Genomic DNA, 18,314 nt, shown 5'->3' on the forward strand with positions numbered 1-18,314 from the left:
TCTCTTGAAATTTCTTCTACTAAACTGAAATTCTAACCAACAAAACTTTATCCCTCCTGGTACCTTCCAATCATCATTCTCTGAGTTTAACTATTGGGGTAACTGCAGTCATTCAGCATGGGTTAATATATCCTCTGTTTCACTTAAAATAATGTTCGTCCAGCTCATCAAAGGACTTGATTTCATTCAGTATGTGTGTCCTTGTGTGTATGTGTGTGTGTGTGTGTGTGTGTGTGTGTATGTATGATGTGTGTGCTTATAAAACATGTTCTTACCCACTTCTGAGATGACCCATATGTTGATTTCATATGTAGCCTCCTGTGAATTGTGCTACAATGAGTTTGAATGTTGGAGGGAAGATGTCTGTTTAAGATACTGGTTTTGTTTTCTTTGGGAGTCCTGGAGTAGACCTCTGATAAGCCTGAGTCTGCAGTGAGATACCACAAGTGAAAATTCCACCTGTGGTTTGTTTCATGCACAAAAGTATTTGAAAGTTTGACATTCCCCTCTAGCTATGTTTATAAGTGTATGAGAAACACAGACAATCTCATGTTTAGACTTCCGTCACTCCCCCCAAATGTCTTATACAAACACTATGCTTTCCTTCTTTTTTTCATAACTAAGTAGTATTCCATGGAGTGTTATACCCAGCCCAAGAGAAAAACAAATCTGAAACATTTCCAGTTCCTTGCCATTCAGCTAAGGGGTGCTCAAGCTACGGCAACAACACACGGGCTGCAGCTGGATGCCGGTGGTCACACCTGTCATCCCAGCTACTCAGGAGGCTGAGATCTGAAGATCACAGCTGAGAGCCAGCCCAGGCAGGAAAGTCCCGTGAGACTCCTGTCCAATAAACCACCGGACAACCAGAAGTGGCGCTGTGGTTCAAGTGGTAGAGTGCTTGCCTTGAGCTGAAGAGCTCAGGGACAGCGCCCAGACCCAGAGTTCAAGCCCCATGACCGAAAAGAAAAAAAAAAATACATAGGCCATGTTTCTGGGACATGGGAGGCCGGTGCCCACATTCCCAGCTGCTCATGTTCCAGGTGAGTGGGAGGGATTAGAAGATCATGGTAGCTCAAAGCCAATCTGGGGCACGACTCAACTGGTAAAGCACCAGCCATGAGCAAGCACGCTGATCCTTATATTCAAGCCACAGTAACACACACACACACACACACACACACACACACACACACACACACAGTGTTATGAAGAAGTGACTGTCTCTCTCTGAGTACAGGGGCAGGCTGGAGAGCTCCTGGGCACTGTCCTCTGTAGAAGGCTTTGCAGGGGTGCCAGGGAGCCTGCTGGCCCCGTCCTGTCCTGGCTCTGTGTCTACTTTCATTTTCACTCATGAGAAAATAGAAACTCACTCAGCTGAGAGTGACTGGCAGGGGTGTGTCCCTCCTCCCTCACCGGGTCCTGACCCTGAGTCCATGAGGGCGTGCTGGGAGGCGGGCTCCCTTCCACCCTTATATAAGAGGCCAGGGTCGTCCTGGGCAGGATGGATGCGAGGCATCATGGGGATGCTCCTGCCCACCAGTCTGGCGGAGAGGCTCCTGAGCCTGTGCAGGCAGCCGCTGGGCTCCCTCTGGGACAGCCTGACTGCTCTGCTCTGCCGGCTGCAGACAGCCTTCCTGGGGCTGGGTGCTGAGGAGAGACAGCAGGGAGTGGGGCACAACCCCTGGGGGGAGCCCCAGACAGAGGAGGAAGGGGAAGAGGGGGAGGAGGGTGAAGAAGGGACTCCGTCTTTGATCCCCACCAGCGTCAACTACCACTTCACTCGCCAATGCAACTATAAGTGCGGATTCTGTTTCCACACTGCTAAGACATCCTTTGTGCTGCCCCTGGAGGAGGCCAAGCGAGGGCTGTGGCTGCTGAAGGAAGCAGGTGAGTCCTGGGTGAAATTGGGGCACTGCACCCTGCAGAGGAGGGCTGACAGAAAGAGGCCAGCCCCTGGCCACCCCAGGCAGCACTGCCCGGCGGGAAGCCGTGCAGCGGTGAGCAAGGTGGGCAGCGATGAGGTGCAGCTATTCCTAAAGCCTGGCAGGAAGTGAGTGGACACCCGGGCACAACCCCAGCCTGTGATCCTCAGAGAAACAGCCTGGGACAGTCAGACACACTCGGAATCCTGCAGAAAAGAGGAAAGTTGACAAGAAAAATGCTTCAACCGAAGAGCAGTAGCAACAATTGAGCTTTGAGTCAAGTTTGAGCTGCATGTGTGTGTATGTGTGTGTGTGTGTGTGTGTGTGTGTTGTTCCTAGGAAACTTCTAAAAAAGAAATCATGATATTAACAGAGATGGCAGGGACCTTGCTCTCCAGACTCGCTTGGCTAGACGCCATCATGCTGGTCACTTGAGGATAGTTCAGAAAAAACTACTTCAAATGCAGCATCTTCACTTCATCCTGTCCTTCCTTCCATCTTGCTGCTTGTCTTTCTTAGATCATCTCCGCAGCCAGCAGCCTTTCCTCTCCAGGCTGAACTTATTTGTGGAGGAGAGTAGTCATGCCCAAATCCTGCTTTCCACGCATCGTTTGATGATTTCATACATGGGGAGCCCAGGTGCACAGCTATTACCCTGTGCCTTTGCATACACCTATTTGTGCTTCCTGGTTCTGGGCATTCTATGAATGAAATCATGCAGTCTGTGTTTTATCAGCTCTGACTTCCTTTGCCCAGCTCTGTATTTAGTCCCCTACCCACAGCTGGGCACCCAAGTAAGAAAGTGCGCCTGGTCATCTGTACTGTCTCCTTACTGAGCGGAAGCGCGTTATCCTATGGAAATGTAGCCCTTCAATCTAACTTCCATCTGACCTAACGCTCACGTGTCCGACAGAACGGAGTTTAGGAGCTGTGCAGCTGAGGCGCGCTCCCGCTCATCTTCCGAAGTGTTCAGCGGCTCATGAGGGGTTTTGGCCTGCTTGGGAAATCTGGATTGCCCATGATGCCTTCACCTCCTAAGCCAAATCTGTTCATCTGGGCAACTACCTCTCAGCATTCAAGTGCCTCCATTTTAACATAGTTTAAAAAAGTAAAAAGGAACAAGAACAAGCTCTTCAGGAATTTTTTTCTTTTCCTGGTTCTAACCAGGAATTAAAGATGTGGTTATTCCAGTAGAGCTAGATTGATGATAGGAACAAGAACCAGGAAAGAGAAGATAGTAGACATCTTTGTTCCAGTTTTGGTGGGGTTTATTTTTGTTTTTCCTTAATTGAAAAAATATACTCTTGCCATTAGAGTACAAATGGATGAGAGCCAAGCATGGTGTCATAACCTGTAATCCCAGCACTCAGAGGCCAAAGCAGGAGGATTGAGAGGTAGCCACAGCTACATAGTGAGACTTTGGGTCAAAACAAAACAAAGGATGGGACAGGGGCTCAGGACAGCCCTGTGTGTCCCATCCAAACTGAGCGAAAATATCAAAACAAAACTAATGAAAATATTGACTTATGAGATGTGTGTGTCCTCTCCCAGGCATGGAGAAGATCAACTTTTCTGGAGGAGAACCCTTTATACACGACAGGGGAGATTACCTGGGCCAGCTCGTGAAGTTCTGCAAGAGGGAGCTGGGCCTGCCCAGTGTGAGCATCGTGAGCAATGGCAGCCTGATCCGGGAGAGGTGGTTCAAGGACTACGGTCAGTCCATTGCCTGACACCTCAGGCGCTGCTATTAATACCATTGGGTCCTGCATTTCCTTCCATCCCGGGCCTTCAGCCAGGCCTTCGGTGGAATAGGAAGGAAAGAAAAACAAATCTTGCTTACCCTAATCTTCTCCCAAGTCGTGTGTGGTGTGTAGGGCTGTTTTAATGCTGCAGGACTCTAAATAAACATGTATGCCCAACAGATAGTGCAGACTGTGGAGAAGATGAGTTCCTTGGGCTGTCTGACTCAGCAAGGGTTGAAATCTATGGCATTAATTAGCACATTTCCTGGCTGCATCATAGAATAAATAATACTGGAAGGACTACAAGAGACCCATGACCAGCTATATCAGAAGCTCACCGTGTTTAGATTGACTGGTGTGGAGTGCCCAGGAGCCCCTCCGTGCAGCCAGGATTAAGACCCGCAGAATGCTGAGGTCCCATAGTTAACTTGGCATGTGATATCTCTAGGGCCATGCTTGGCATTAGGAAGCTTCTAAAAATTGTGCTCAGTCTTACGATTGTCATTTCAGAAAACGTTTGAGGCCTCCTCTTACAGAACTCTTCTCCTTTCCATGCCTTGTGAATCATTGGAGCTTTGAGTTCTTGGAAGGCAGAGCTGATCCTTCCCTTCCGATGTGTTGGGGATGTTGACCAGAAGTGTGATGTCCCTTCCAGCATGGGGACATGTGTGTGCTTGGAGCAGTCTGTCAGATAAAGGTTAAGCAGAAAGAGAGGATTCCCAGCTCAGAGACAAGACCACAGGGAGATACGTGATGGAATGGGCGTGGGAGGTCAAAGAGCTTTGGGAACCAGACTCGGTGAGAGAGAAAAGCACTTTGGAAAGCCGAGGGGGTAGAGATCAGCGAATGAGGGTCTGGGGTGTGAACCCCAGCAGCACCCTCCCCTCCAGGCTTGGCGGGCCTGTCTCCTGGGTATGCAGCAAGGGGATCAGAAGATTGCTTCACACTGCTCAAATGTGTGTATGGCAGATAAACATGCAGAAAGTGCCAGGGTGGTAGGAACCGAGCAGGAATACAGGAGGCCCTGTTTGTGGCAGTGACCAAGTTCACAACCAATTATAACCTTTCATTAATGGGGGCAAGGGGAGGAGTTTATATGGATCTGGGTCTGGTGCTCAGACCACTGAAGTCTGCAATCTATATTAAATCTTTGTGTCTGGTTTGAACTTTGGTTGGGGAGTATGGAGGGCTAGTGAGCGACTACATGTTCAGTGACTTGCTTCATCCCGATATGATATTCCATTACCAATCTACTTGAGAGCAATGTTTAGGACAATTTGAGTTGTTCCCAGTAATAGATCATTGTTTTACTCTGGCTCTGGTTTGTGCTTGGTGCTTGTTATACCTGTTATACCTCTGTTATACAGAGGTAACACAAAGTGAACCCTAAAATCAGACTAGAATCAGTTCATGTAAATTAGCATATAGTGGCTTACAACTTCTGTCATTTGAAAGTAATTTCAAGAAAAAGGAGTCAGCTTTGGGAAGTCCTCGTATCCAAGAAGCCAGCCACACTTGGCCAGCTTGTAAAGAACAGCAGCCCCAGACAGCACTGTCCCGCACGCATGCATGTGGAGTATGGAGTTGAAAAGCTGACCCCAGAGTGGTCCCTGGGGTCACAGGAAAGACAGAAGTGAGGTCACAGAACCGAAATAACCCTCCTCTGCTGGGGTAACACCCGGCTATCAGAGCCCTTAATGTGTTGCCTTGCAAGGAGGGGCCTGTTTTTAACTGGCTTTCATTTATCTCAGTTTTCTCAGCTTCTGGTACACTTGTGCCTGGCATGGCATAGCGTCTCTGTAAACATTTAGACAGATAAAGCTTGCACAAGACCTGGGAAGAAGCTCATGAGTTTGGGGATATACTACATCTGTCTTGCACAAAGTAGTGCGGTCTGTATGATGGGAAAGGAGAAGCAAATCTACAGTTGCTTACAGATAAGTCAAGAAACTTCAATAATATACTTGTTTTATATATTACACAATTTCTATATAAGTTTTAAAAACCCTAATTTAAATATATAAAGTCCTCATTCACATACATGTAGTTTTAGAATGGTCACGTTAGCTCCATAATTACATGATTTCACATTTTTAAGAGCTGTTTATTTGTATGCATTAACTGCACGAGAGGGTTATTATGACACAGCTGAGCATGCATGCAATCTCCCCCATCAACATATCTTCTTCTATTACTCTCTCTTACCCTTTTCATTCCCTATTCTTAAAATAATTTCATCGGGTTTTATTTTAATTTATTTTATGGAACTACAACTAATATCTCAGCAACTTTCTCAGATATGAGGAAAGCTGTTACTTAAAAATTACAGCACAGAGGGGCTGGGAAGGTGGCACAGTGGTAGAGCGCTTGCCTTGCATGCATGAGGCCCTGGGTTCGATTCCTCAGCACCACATAAGCAAAAAGAAAAAAAGCTAAAAGTGGTGCTGTGGCTCAAGTGGTAGAACGCTAGCCTTGAGTTGAAGAGCTGAGGGACAGTGCCCAGGCCCAGAGTTCAGGCCCCATGACCAGACCCCTCCTCCCAAAAAAATTACAGCACAGAGGCAAACAAGTTATGTTTTTTATCATAATGAAACTTAAGTGAACTAACGAGCTCTGTGCTTTGATGACTGTTTTCTTGCAGGTGAATATTTGGACATTCTCGCCATCTCCTGTGACAGCTTCGATGAGCAAGTGAATGTCCTCATTGGCCGTGGTCAAGGAAAGAAGAACCATGTGGAAAATCTTCAAAAGTTGAGGATGTGGTGCAGAGACTACCGAGTAGCTTTCAAGATCAATTCTGTCATTAATCGATTCAACGTGGAAGAGGACATGAACAAACAGATAAGAGCCCTGAACCCTGTCCGCTGGAAGGTAAGTGTACAGTATTGCCTATGTCTGTTTTTATCCAGAAAACTCTGAGAGATTCAACAATCCAGAAAGCATTCAGAGACTGTCCCCATATGGAAAACTCTGAGACACTCACCAGTGCAGAAAACACCAAGAGTTTCACTAATACAGAAAAACATTAAGAAACTCACCAATCTAGAAAACATTGAGAGACCGCTCCAGCAAACACTAAGAGTGTCAACAGGGATTGGAGACATGCGTCAGCCGGTAGGTAGAGCATCAGCTAGTGAGTGAAAGCATCAGATACTGTGCCCAGGCTCAGACCAAAAACTTAATAAAATGAGAGACTCAACAATCCAGAAAACATTGAGATGCTCGTCAGTGAAACTGAAAACAATCCTGACTCTGAGACCTTTTGTGGCAAGTAAGTCCTTGTTCTTGGTCATCCTTCCTGCCCTGTTAAACTTTCAGTTGTACTTTTCTTGGTTGATGAAAGCTGAAGAAAGATGGATGACAGGAAGAGGAGGGACTTACAAAAATGAGGAGTTGGACGCCACAAGCCAGAGGACAACTTCTAAGCCCTGAGAGTCTAATTCAGAGCCACCTCTCCTTGCCTCTTCCCTTTTGTCCCCCATCTCTGCTCTTTGGCTGATGCTGATTTCCCCTGAGTGTCCTTTACGTGTATTCTTCTGCGTGGCCTTTTTAAAATATATAGATTCATATATTTTCTTCCTTTTTTTTTTTACAGCGCTCTAAAATATTACTTTATTTTCACATTCTCGTGCTGTCAAGGTGACTTTTCAGTGTCATGATTAATCAGGTGCCAACCATGACACACTTATTTGCTTCACACAGATATGAAAGTATGTACAGTGTTGAGAGAAAAAGGAACTGGTAGGGAGATAGGGGTGAAAAGTGACATGTGAACCCTGACATGGGTCCGTCATTGTACTTTCTTGTTCCCATAATGCCTTGAACACTGGCTCAAATGTTTCTTCCTCCCATAATGCCCTGGGTGTCTGCTCAACCAATGAAATGAAAAGAGCCAGGGCAGCACATACTCAGGCCTCAAGGGATCAGTGCAAAGCCCAGGGGAGGGATACAAGAGGCACCCCATACTGCAAAGCTGCCCTCTGAGAAGACTCCCTTGGCCTTCTCTTTGGGGCCTCTCAACAGATGGATGGAGAGCTATTTTCTTTCATGGCTTTCTTCTCACTTTCAATATTTGCTCCCTTCTTTGGCTTGCTCTTGCGTCCCAGCCATTTCCCTCACTTTCTGAATTACTCTAAATTCACCATTTCAGGATTCTGGCCCTTGGTGGGAGGGCATTGGCTCTTGCCAGTGTAGGAACCTTGTTCTCCAAGATCATCATGGAATGGAGGCCCTGGGTCAGGTACCATGCTCAGACTGATCACTCATGAGGCTCGAAGCCTGCTTTCCTGAGCAGCTTCCCCTCTGAGAGGCCCAGGACCTGGCTACCACCGGCAGCCATGAGCTGGTGAGCCAGCATTGATCCCAGCTGGGGGTAACCTCTCAAATGGGTTTGCTCCTCCCTACAATGGTAGAACACTCTTGACCCAGCAGCTCTTCCTAATCTTTCAGGTCTTCCAGTGCCTCTTAATTGAGGGTGAAAATTCTGGAGAAGATGCTCTGAGAGAAGCAGAAAGATTTGTCATCAGTGATGAAGAGTTTGAAGAATTCTTAGAGCGCCACAAAGAAGTGTCCTGTTTGGTGCCTGAATCTAACCAGAAGGTTGTATGCAAAAAGGTTTTGCTTGCCATCGCACAGTTAGATAGATTCCAATGGGGAGAGATCCCTCCCCCAAGAGCATTGTGTTGTTAGTTTAGAGGACCCAGAATCGGGAGGGAGGAGAGGGGTTGAGATACATGATGGCTGCCTACCAGCTGCATGCAGTGTTGCATAAGCTTTACTTTCCCTCTCCATGAACAGGTAGATGACGTGATTCCATGGAATCACACATACAATCTTGACATGGTGATTCACAGATACAGAATGTGCCAAATAGGTGATTCAGTGCCCAGACACTAGGAGGAACTAATGAATGCTGTTCTATTTATATCAGCATTGTCATAGAGTTACTTCTATGAATAACTTAAGAGGTTTGATCGACTAGAGGAAATGCTTTGCCAGTTGTCTCCCATAGGTACTGTGGGATACATCCAGTGAGCGCAAATTCCATCCACAGATTGGGAAGAGCGTGTACATCACGAGAGAGTAGTCAGGTCCTGGTGTTCGCTGGCCTGGCTTGAATCGGAGCAAACCATAATGCTGCCAATCTGCTGGCCAGCTCACTTCACACCTCCGTGTGAGCTCTCGGGCCCTGGAGGATAGGCATATGGGGACTCTGTGGTAAGAGGTGGTTGTTGATTCACAGCAGGCCCCGACCTGACCTGTACAAAAGTCAGTCAGCCGAGGACTGAGGGAGAAGCCCCAGCTTGCTTCCTGATTCAGAACATTGGAGGTGGAGGGTGGGGTTAGATCAAGCCGAGGATAATATTCATGATTGATGAAAATAGCCTGGATTCCATTGTCAGGCTGTGTTTACTCGAGTTATGGTGGAGCTCAGCCAACGTTATTCTCTTACTCGTTCTTTTGTGATCGCTTTGGGGGGTACAGTGTGGAGCTGCTTAGCTGTGGTCTATAAATCACAAAACACTTTTTTAAAACTACTTAACCATTTCCAGAAAAAAGCTGGCCAATCTCTACTCATAAGAGCATGCAGACAAGGTAGCACCTTTATCTGACCTTGCCTGCTAGCTTGCATGACACACTGGTCTCAGGTCCTCTTAAAGTAATATTGGCATCTTCGGGTAAAGCTACTCTTCAGCCCCTATGGGGACAGAGTTAAAGAGAGTCTTGCACTGTGCCTTGTGAATCGGGAACGTCATTGTATGGGGCCACCTCACAGAGAGTGCTGAGTGCAAGACCGCTGGAGGGGAGAGGGCAGCCAGGCTCAGAGAAGTCCTTGGGGTGACTACCTGATGCTTGTAGCCTGAAGCAGAGTATCTCGGCTAGTCAGAATCGGAAGAGACTGGAATTGGTCCTCCCCTCTTAGAACCACAACACTCAAATGAGATTTAAGGAAATTGAGGCAGGATAAATCAGGGAACGTGAGGCCAGCAATTCAGAAATGAGCTCTGTGTCTTCCTTTCTTTAACCCTTGTGCTCCTTCTTAAGCTGTGGAATTAGTACAAGGAGAAAAAAGAGAAAGAGCACCTTTATCTGACCTTGCCAGCTAGCCCAAATCAGTGTGCTTTGAAAACTGAGCATCATTAAGAGAGGGAAAAAAAAGGATAGGTATCCTGGAAAAACAAATACTTAGGAGTATGATTCCTCCTGGCACAAAGTACTTACCTCAAGGAGAAACAGCTGTCTTTAAAATGTAAGGCAGAATGCATATTTTGTTCTTTGAATGGATGCCAAAACTTAGTGATCTTAGTCTAATGAGCAGGTCAGTCTTAGAGATCCTGAGCCCAAGCGAAGAAACTGCAGTGCCAAGGGTGATTAAGTGTGCCCCATATGCCTTTATTGCACACACACACACACACACACACACAAGGTCAAAGACCCCAGTGTGTCTCCCTTTTAGTGTGCCTCTGCCTTTCTGCTTGCCTGCTTCCTCAATAAAAGCTTTGCCAAGTTTTCTTGCCATTGTGACGTGTCCAGAAATTCTTATTCTGTGATCCAAGTCACCTGCGAATAAATGGAAGGAGATTCCACAAACCCTCACCTGGAACCCATTACAGAAAGTTGAACCCAGAATCGTAACACAGACAGACACTGAGTGACACACAGTTGAGCACACACACTGAAAAATACATCTGTGAAATGAAAGCTAACTTTTTACTTGATTCCTCTTTGCAGATGAAAGACTCCTACCTCATTTTGGATGAATATGTGAGTATTTCTCTCGTGAGTAAGAAAGGACTGCTGAAGAACCAATTAAGCAGCTATGCCAGTAGGCTAACATGAACACAGCTGTTTTGTATGGGTTTGTTCTTCTTGGAGGCGAAACCTGGATGTACTTGGTGATTCCTGTTACCGTGAGCTCTAGCTTAGTCCTGTGCCATGCTCTGCACTCAGAGATCTCCCCGGCTTGAACGTGACCCGGGTCTGTGGATTTGTACTCACCCCTCGAAGCCGTGCATCTGCGGCTGTCACGTGGAACCAGCCTTAGCCCAGGGGCTCTGGTCTGACCGGGCAGCAAAGCCAGCTCTCTCTTTGCCTTACCCTGACTAACCCAGAAATGGTCAGCTATAATTCACTGATTACGGCGACAGCTGGAAGGAGAACCATTGTCAGGATTCCCACCCCCGCATGCCTAGGAAAGGAAAAGGGAGCCCACCCTTCTCCTTCCGCCTCCCACCTTTCTCTGTCTCTGTTATTGTTCTGGATGGGCCACCCTTGTCTAGCAGAGGTCAAATAATTCCATTCAAAGGTGAGGTGGCCTTTTGTTTTTGTTTTTTAGAAGTAACCTCCAACAAGAGCTACGGGCTCCATGTCTACGCAGGATTCGGAGGATTTTTTCCTTGTGAGAAGTAGATAAAAATACAGATTATTTTGTTCTTTTCAAGTTTATCAGTGAGGATTATTAATAAAGTTGATAGAGCATAAGGGGAAAAATTGATCCTGGTAACATTCAGTTTATGGGCCCAACGGGGAGTTTGGAAATGCAGGTTGTCATGATTGTCTGGAGATTTGGACCAAGGCTACCCCCAAACGGGCTGCTCCCCACCTCCTTCTGATGAACGTAGTGGGAGCAAAATTTCAGATTGATTCCTCTACCCTCATCAAGTTTTATAGGATAAGCCCTGTGAAAACACACCTACTTCTTTCTTAAATTTTCTAGATGCGCTTTCTGAACTGCAGAAATGGACGCAAGGACCCTTCCAAGTCCATTCTGGATGTTGGCGTGGAAGAAGCAATCAAATTCAGTGGCTTTGATGAAAAGATGTTTCTGAAGCGAGGAGGGAAGTACGTATGGAGCAAGGCAGACTTGAAGTTGGACTGGTGACGCTGAGATGCGACAGGATTCCACGCGCTGGGGGAGAAAAGCCAGGTGCAGCCACCACCGCTGCCGTGACAAACCACTGGTCTTTCTTCATGGCCAGAAGTCTGATTTCCTCCTGAACACCACACCTGATTACCTGTGGACCCAGAGTCACTTGTAGATGCCTGCAGTCTTGTGGACATTGCCTGAAGTCTGTGGACAATGCATAACCACAGCTGGGTATTAGCTGGTTGGCTTTGTAAAAAGCACTTCTGGTTTGATTTTATTTGGGTTTTCTATTTTGTTTTAAAGGAGCAGAATGGAAGAATGATAATCAAAGGAAAGCATACATTATCCGCCTACTTCCAGGACCTATAACCCACTTCACAGATGCATTGTGGGAAATGAGCCCCAGCCATCTCTATGAGACCAGTGTCTGTGTTTGATTTTTCCCTTTGAGTGATTTTACTGCAATTCCTTTGTTTTCATCTTGAAGCTATTATTTTTACAGTATTTTAAAAAAATTTCTCAGAGTCAGTTCCTTTTGAGACCAAATATAGACTGAGATGCCAGCTTTCCCATCTGGACGCATTACCAAGTATCTTTACCAATAATTTCTGTTTGTTGCAGCACTTCTTTTCTGCCTTTATTCCACTGAAATCTTTTATTCAGAAGTGAAGAAAGGGTAAACAGAGAAGCTCGAGAACTACTAAATGTCATTGCTGCCAGGAAGACTTAGCACAGAGAAGAGGGAAAAGTACTTCCTGCCATGCACACGGTGACTGTGGTGTGAGTCCATGCTGGGTCTCTTCCAAGATTCCTGGCAAAACCAAGATCCACTCTACATCTCCTGATGATAAGACAAGGGCGGTGGTGGAAGACTATGCTAGCCCGTTACTCAGGCCACACATGTCTGTCAAGTAAAACCAGGAGTTTAGAATAGCTGACTGTCTTCTTGTGTTGTGCAGTAACAGTGGCTAGCTAAGCACTGGAAGCTAAAGCCACGATATCCAGGATTAAAGGAGAACATGTGCCTGGAATTTGTGCAAATGGAGTCACAGAACCCTATTCTATTTCTCAAGTAATCCTAATCAGTGGAAATAAGATACAGTGTAATATGAAAGGACCCAGTCCCTTTTCTAGCTCCCACAAAGAAAGTAGGAGAATGTTACTTAATCAAACTCTTCTTCTTGTTGGTCTGTTGCATGTAGTTTAGTTATGTAACTAGAAACCATCTAACTGCCTGGAAAATAACGATTTCCTATCATTGTTTTAGAGAAACAAAAGCAATGGAAATGTTTGTTTTGCCCCCAGCAGTCATTTAATTTAGCCGCAATTCCAGTGGGGGTCACTAGAGGGCGCTTGGTGTCTGATATCATTAAGCACCTGTGAGAAACTCCACCCGCCCTGGGGATTGACCCCAGTACTTTGTGTGGGACTTGGTGAATTGAAGAGATTTGCTTTTATGATTTCTTTCTCTTATAAAACGCTTTCCAAGTTCAATCATCGTTATAATTGGCCTATGATTATGGTCCCCTTCAAGACAGGAGAGCTGTGTTTTCTGTGCTTAAAAATAAAAAACAAACGATTTTTCTCTGAGGGTTTTGATATTATGTAGACTATGCAGACTCCGTATAATCAGCTTAAACTTAAAACTTTTAGTAAAAGGGAGTGAGCTTTGATTCCCAGTCAGACGCCAGGGGTACAGTCAGTGCGGGTTTCTCAGCCTGAAGCCAAGCTGGAGTGCCCTTCATTCTAGCTGAGGAAACTACATCTCTCTTTCTCCTGAAGAAAACATATATAAAACAAAACAAAATGCCACTCAGGAAGTAACCCATTCTCAGGACATTTTCTAGCTGTTTTATCTTCTAACCTCTCACTCTTCACACAGCAGCTTGGGATTTGTAAGGCTTTAAAATAGTCACCTATCTTTTTCCTGAATTAGAGAAGTAGGAACTTTTATCTTCAGAGCAAACTTCAAATGTGGATGAGTGTTTTGTTCTGCTTTCTCATTCTTACATATGACTGTGGGTTTTGTGAAACCCTTTGTATTAGGAAAGGGAAAGGGAAATTGACTGCAGTTTCTGAAGTGTGTACAGAAATTGTGTGCCTAAATCTTGCTTAAGTTAAAATAAGATTTAACACATGAAGCCTGAATAGACAGGACAAAAGGAATTATTTACTGCATACCAAGTACTAATCATCTCTGTACTTACTGTTCAATGACATGGCTGTTGCTGTGTTCTTTCAAGTTTGAATGTGAAAAGAGTCATTTGGCTGAAATCTCTGGAGAACGGGCTTATGTTTTGTTTTTATCATTGGAGTTTGGAGTCTAATCATTGCATGGAACCTAATATGACTGCAATCAGATTCCTTTCAAAAATAGCTCATCCTGCACCATACCCTCTCATGGAGAAAAATGTACATAGACAGAGACCAAGCACTCAGGCTTTGAGTAAGTGTATGAAGTTGTTTTTAGGGAATGCACATTTTCATTTAGGACACTCGGGCATAGATCTAATATATTGTAACATTGCATATATTAAAATATTTTTGCACCTTCCTTCTCTCTCAGTGGTTTGATGTTATGAATCTTATCTTTGGCATATATTTGGAATAATTATGTACTGTTACAAACTGACCACTAAAGGCAACTAGGCATTAGAAATCATCAAAGTCATCAATTATTCATGAGCCCACCCTGCAGAAATACTATGTGGAGACAACCACTGAGGAAAATACTCCATGAAAACTGAAGCCAGCAACTTGGAGACCCTGTACCCCCAAATCTGATCATCTTAAAGGACCAACCCCTGCACGGATGTCAAAGGCTCCAAAGCCTTTCCAGCCGCCACAAGGGTGGGGTGCTGCTGTTCTTTTGTGACCTGGGAAGAAATAACAGCGGGGATGAAACTAAACCCCCTTCCCAGCCCCAGTACCCAGTCCCTGCACAGCTCCAGGGAGCTGCCTCTGGCATCGCCATGAGCAGACTCACGCTGCAGAAGTGCAAGACATCATAGTCAGCTCAGCAGCAGCCAGTGGATCCTCACAACCTGTCTCCCCCTCCAGAGTGACAGCGCAGCGCAAGCCAGGGGCCGGGAACTGGGGGCTGGGGACAGAAAGTTCCCACCAAGGCCTGTGGGCCTCAGTGAGGTGGTGTACACGGTGGCATAAATGGTGGTGTAAAACCAGCAAGGCCTCCGAGAGGGGGAGGAAGCAGGACACGCGGACAGATCTGGTGCCAGAGGGACAGCCGGTGGCGCGTTACACGACCTTCCAAGGGTGGGTAGCACTGTACCCTGAATTTTAGCTGTCCAGTCCACTCTGTGAATGCGGATGGCTGGGTCGTGTGAGCCAGCAGCATATGAACTGTCTGCGCGTTATCTTCTCAGCCTGCCTTCCCTCTTGCCCCAGCCCCCATGTCCCCCCCACCCCCCACCCCCGTCCCCAGGCCCTCCGGTCTTGGACTTGGCCCTCCTGTCTTGGACTTGGCCCTCCTGAGATGTATCATAGTCTCCTGCCTGCTCCCTCCTGCACGGGAACTCCAGATGGCAACAGGTCCACCTTGGGAGAAAGTGTGTCCCCCTGAAGTCTATCTAGAAGCCTCCTAGTCCTCCCCAAGAGGACAGAGCTTCAGGAATGCAAAGACAAGATGGAGGCTGCCAGAGCCTGCTATCCTGGTGGTCAGGCTCCAGTGACCTCATTTCAGGGACACGGCTCAAGCCCCCACAGACATGTGTCCTATGAAGTCACAGCAAATCTCACAGAGAAACCTCACGGGTATAATCAACCCAACTCAGATGCCAACCTGATGAGCTAGATACATCAGAAAAACTTAGATATCATTTAATTTTTATAACTCTAGGAAATACGCACTTGAAGAACGTTTGAAAGGTAGATGAAGCAAAAGGAGGAAAATAAAACTCATTGTCACTGCATCACCCAGAGGTAACTATTAATTTAGCTCATGTTGTTCCAGTTATGCATGGGGTTTACTGAAATGGAGCCTATACCCAAGCATTTTCTTCCTCCATAAAACCTTCTGAAGGTTTTCAGGGCCAATTAGCATTTTTTTACTTTAATAAGAACATCCAGTCCTGAACAGTTCACACTAATAGATGTGAAGACATTCAATAGCATTCAAAAAAACCCCAAAACAACACCACAGCTGACTAGAAAACCACCGTTGTATTGGGTTTATATGTTCTCTACATTGATTTTATGACTGCGAGGATTCACATATCTGTGGGACATGTTTATATACAGCTGTGAATTGCATCCAAGGCTTGGACCCATCCCACGGGAACATTGAGAGGGGATGGAACCCTCAGGAGGCGGGGTCTACAGAAAGGAAGTGGGGCCGCTGGGGGCGTGGCCAGGGGGAGTTACTGGGACTCCCACCTTTTATCTTCTTGCTTCCATACAATGTGCTTCTCCCATGATGTGCTTACTTTGTTCTCACAGTTCCGAAAACAACTGTGCCAAGCACCGGCGGACTGCATCCTCATTCCTCCAGGGGTTGGGGAGCTTCCCCAAAGCTGCTTTCCACTCAGCCCCCCATGTGTCCCTGACACCCTCCTCACATTCCAAATGGACTGACTGACCTCTCCCAGTTCTCTCTTAGTGCCTAGGATAGAATGTGTTTTCAAAGAAAATCCTCCTCACCAAGAAGTTGTTCTCGAGGTGTCAGAAAAGCCTGTGCACATGTAAAGGCAGTGCTGTTTATGTAGCCAATGACCTCATGGTTGCTTGAAGTATGACAACGGGACCTGCTGCAGCAGGTGGAGCAGATGGCAGGCATTCAGGTCTACTCCAGGGGAACTAACTTGCATCAGTCATCTTAGCTGCCCCAGGAAAACACCACAACATGGTTGGCTTCAACAACAGGAATGTGTTTCTCGAGTAGACAAGGTGTTGATTGAGTTTAGTGTTCTCTTCCTGCCTTCCAGCTGCTGGCCTTTCTCTGTTTGTCTCTCTTTCTCTCTGTCTCTGTCTCTCTCTCTCTCATACACACACACACACACACACACACACACACACACACACACACACACTTCCTCTTCTTATGCCCTCACAGTCCTCTCAGACTAGGGCTCCACTCTTATGATATCATTAGACTGCAATTACCTACCAAATACCAAATACCCCTCCACATTGAGGCCAGGCTCCAGCATATGAAGCTGATGGAGCAGAGTTCAGTCACACATAACATAGAACATGGTAAGGTCCGATCTGAGCAAGGTCAGATTTAGAAGGTCCTGTGAGGAGGAGGACTTGATGACTCTTAGAAAGTTCCAGTTAAATACAACCTTCCCTTGCCTGTGACACAGCCTCGAGTCTTCCTCACAACTGAATCTGATCTCCTACAAATTCAAGAAGTTTGGAGAAATATCAAACAAAAATCTTATTTTTGTCAAGTTGTGGTGGGAACAGATTAGACACATACTACTTTTCTACAGGTTCAGGCTGGGTGAGGGGAGTAGAGAGAATAGTAGGGAAATGAGCTATTTCCTAGTTCTTTGCCTTCCCTAACTAGGTGACATCTAGCAGGACCTTTTTGAACCCAAAGTCTACTTCAAGAATGGCTTGGTATAACCAGAACTGAGCTGGACATCACAGGAACTATCAAAGTAGGGGAGTCAGCATTTCTACTTTTGAGAAATCCAGAAACTTAGGATAAGAGCTAGGCACACAAGACAGCTAAGTCAGAGACAGGCCAAGGAGCGAAAAGGCTGGCTCAATCTTTGCAGTTACTGGATTGAGTAGAAGATCATTTTGATTTCCCGCTGTGTGATTAAGGGTGAGATACTCAGGTTCTCACCAGCAAGATATGTCCTCAGCAGCGAATGAAGGTCTGTGAGGGCTTGATCTAAACTCTCCCGCTCTGGGTGATGGGGCTTGGGTGATAGCTGCTGGGATTTGGGACGTGATTCTATCACGAAGGCTCTGATTTTATCAGGGGACCAATCGTGAATGGACTCATGGGTCAATGGTATTGTTGTGAGTTAGTGGGAAGTAGGGGGCAGGGTCTAATTGGAGGAAGTTTGTCACTGTAGGTGTGCCTCAAAGAGCAGGCCTTGTCCCTAGACCTTCATTCCTCTCTGCTCCCTGGCTGCCATGGGTGAGCAGCTCTGTTGTTCCCAGCCTTCCCCACCTCCTCCCCTTCCCCAGCACAGGCCCAAAGTGAAGGAGTTATGTGGCCATGGGCAATCTCAGAAACTGAGCCAAGATAAATGCTTACTGAAGTGGTCTGTGTCAACTATTCTCTCATGGTGGCAAAAAGAAGCTAATGGCATCTAAGACCGAGATGCGTGGAAGGACTTGAGTTACTTATACAACTGGTCTAAGGTAAGCATGGATGTCTCTGGCTTACAATGGTTTGAGATCACACATTTTGATGCGACAAGGCTATAAGACTGATATATGTATTTCAAGAGAAATCATACTTCCAAGTTCAGCTTTTAATCTTCTCCAGGCCAGGAGATGTGGCCCCTTCCCACACTGCTGAGCAGTGGGACAAGGTGCAGCTCCCTGTGCACCCCACAAACCCCTGGAGAGTTGCCTGACTCTTCAGCAGGCTGTGTTCCTAAGCTGTGAGTCTCTGTGGGCTGGGTCTGTTACTTGTGATATTCTCAGTTTCTGGTCCCCTATTGAGATTTAATCCCGTAATAAAGCCCAGACCATCTGCCTCTGATAGTTACTGATGAGTTATCACATGAGTGTCACTTTTCACAATCTGGAGTAATTTTGTATGAAATTATAAAACTTTCCCTCTGGTTCTTTTTGATT

At 46.2% G+C, this 18,314-nt stretch overlaps 1 protein-coding gene across 1 annotated transcript; it reads left to right on the forward strand.

The window, feature by feature from the left end:
• Window positions 1-1,472: 1,472 nt before the first annotated feature.
• Window positions 1,473-14,088, forward strand: LOC138838609 (S-adenosylmethionine-dependent nucleotide dehydratase RSAD2-like). The gene is made up of 6 exons (XM_070038000.1): window positions 1,473-1,890; window positions 3,477-3,638; window positions 6,309-6,538; window positions 8,117-8,266; window positions 10,400-10,432; window positions 11,385-14,088. Exons 1-6 carry the CDS (start codon window positions 1,509-1,511, stop codon window positions 11,547-11,549), a joined length of 1,122 nt encoding a protein of 373 aa, XP_069894101.1. The 5' UTR covers window positions 1,473-1,508; the 3' UTR covers window positions 11,550-14,088.
• The last annotated feature ends 4,226 nt before the right edge of the window (window positions 14,089-18,314 follow it).

This window comes from Dipodomys merriami, unplaced genomic scaffold (genome assembly GCF_024711535.1).
Source record: "Dipodomys merriami isolate MVZ:Mamm:240054 unplaced genomic scaffold, mDipMer1.0.p SCAF_285, whole genome shotgun sequence".
Classification (NCBI taxonomy): domain Eukaryota; kingdom Metazoa; phylum Chordata; class Mammalia; order Rodentia; family Heteromyidae; genus Dipodomys; species Dipodomys merriami.

Excerpts from the sequence above, each read along its gene's own strand:
- LOC138838609 (XM_070038000.1), top strand. The coding sequence starts at position 1,509 with ATGCGAGGCATCATGGGGATGCTCCTGCCCACCAGTCTGGCGGAGAGG. Across the intron at positions 8,267-10,399 it reads TGCCTGAATCTAACCAGAAG|ATGAAAGACTCCTACCTCAT; the intron begins GTTGTATGCAAA and ends TCCTCTTTGCAG. Across the intron at positions 10,433-11,384 it reads ACCTCATTTTGGATGAATAT|ATGCGCTTTCTGAACTGCAG; the intron begins GTGAGTATTTCT and ends TAAATTTTCTAG.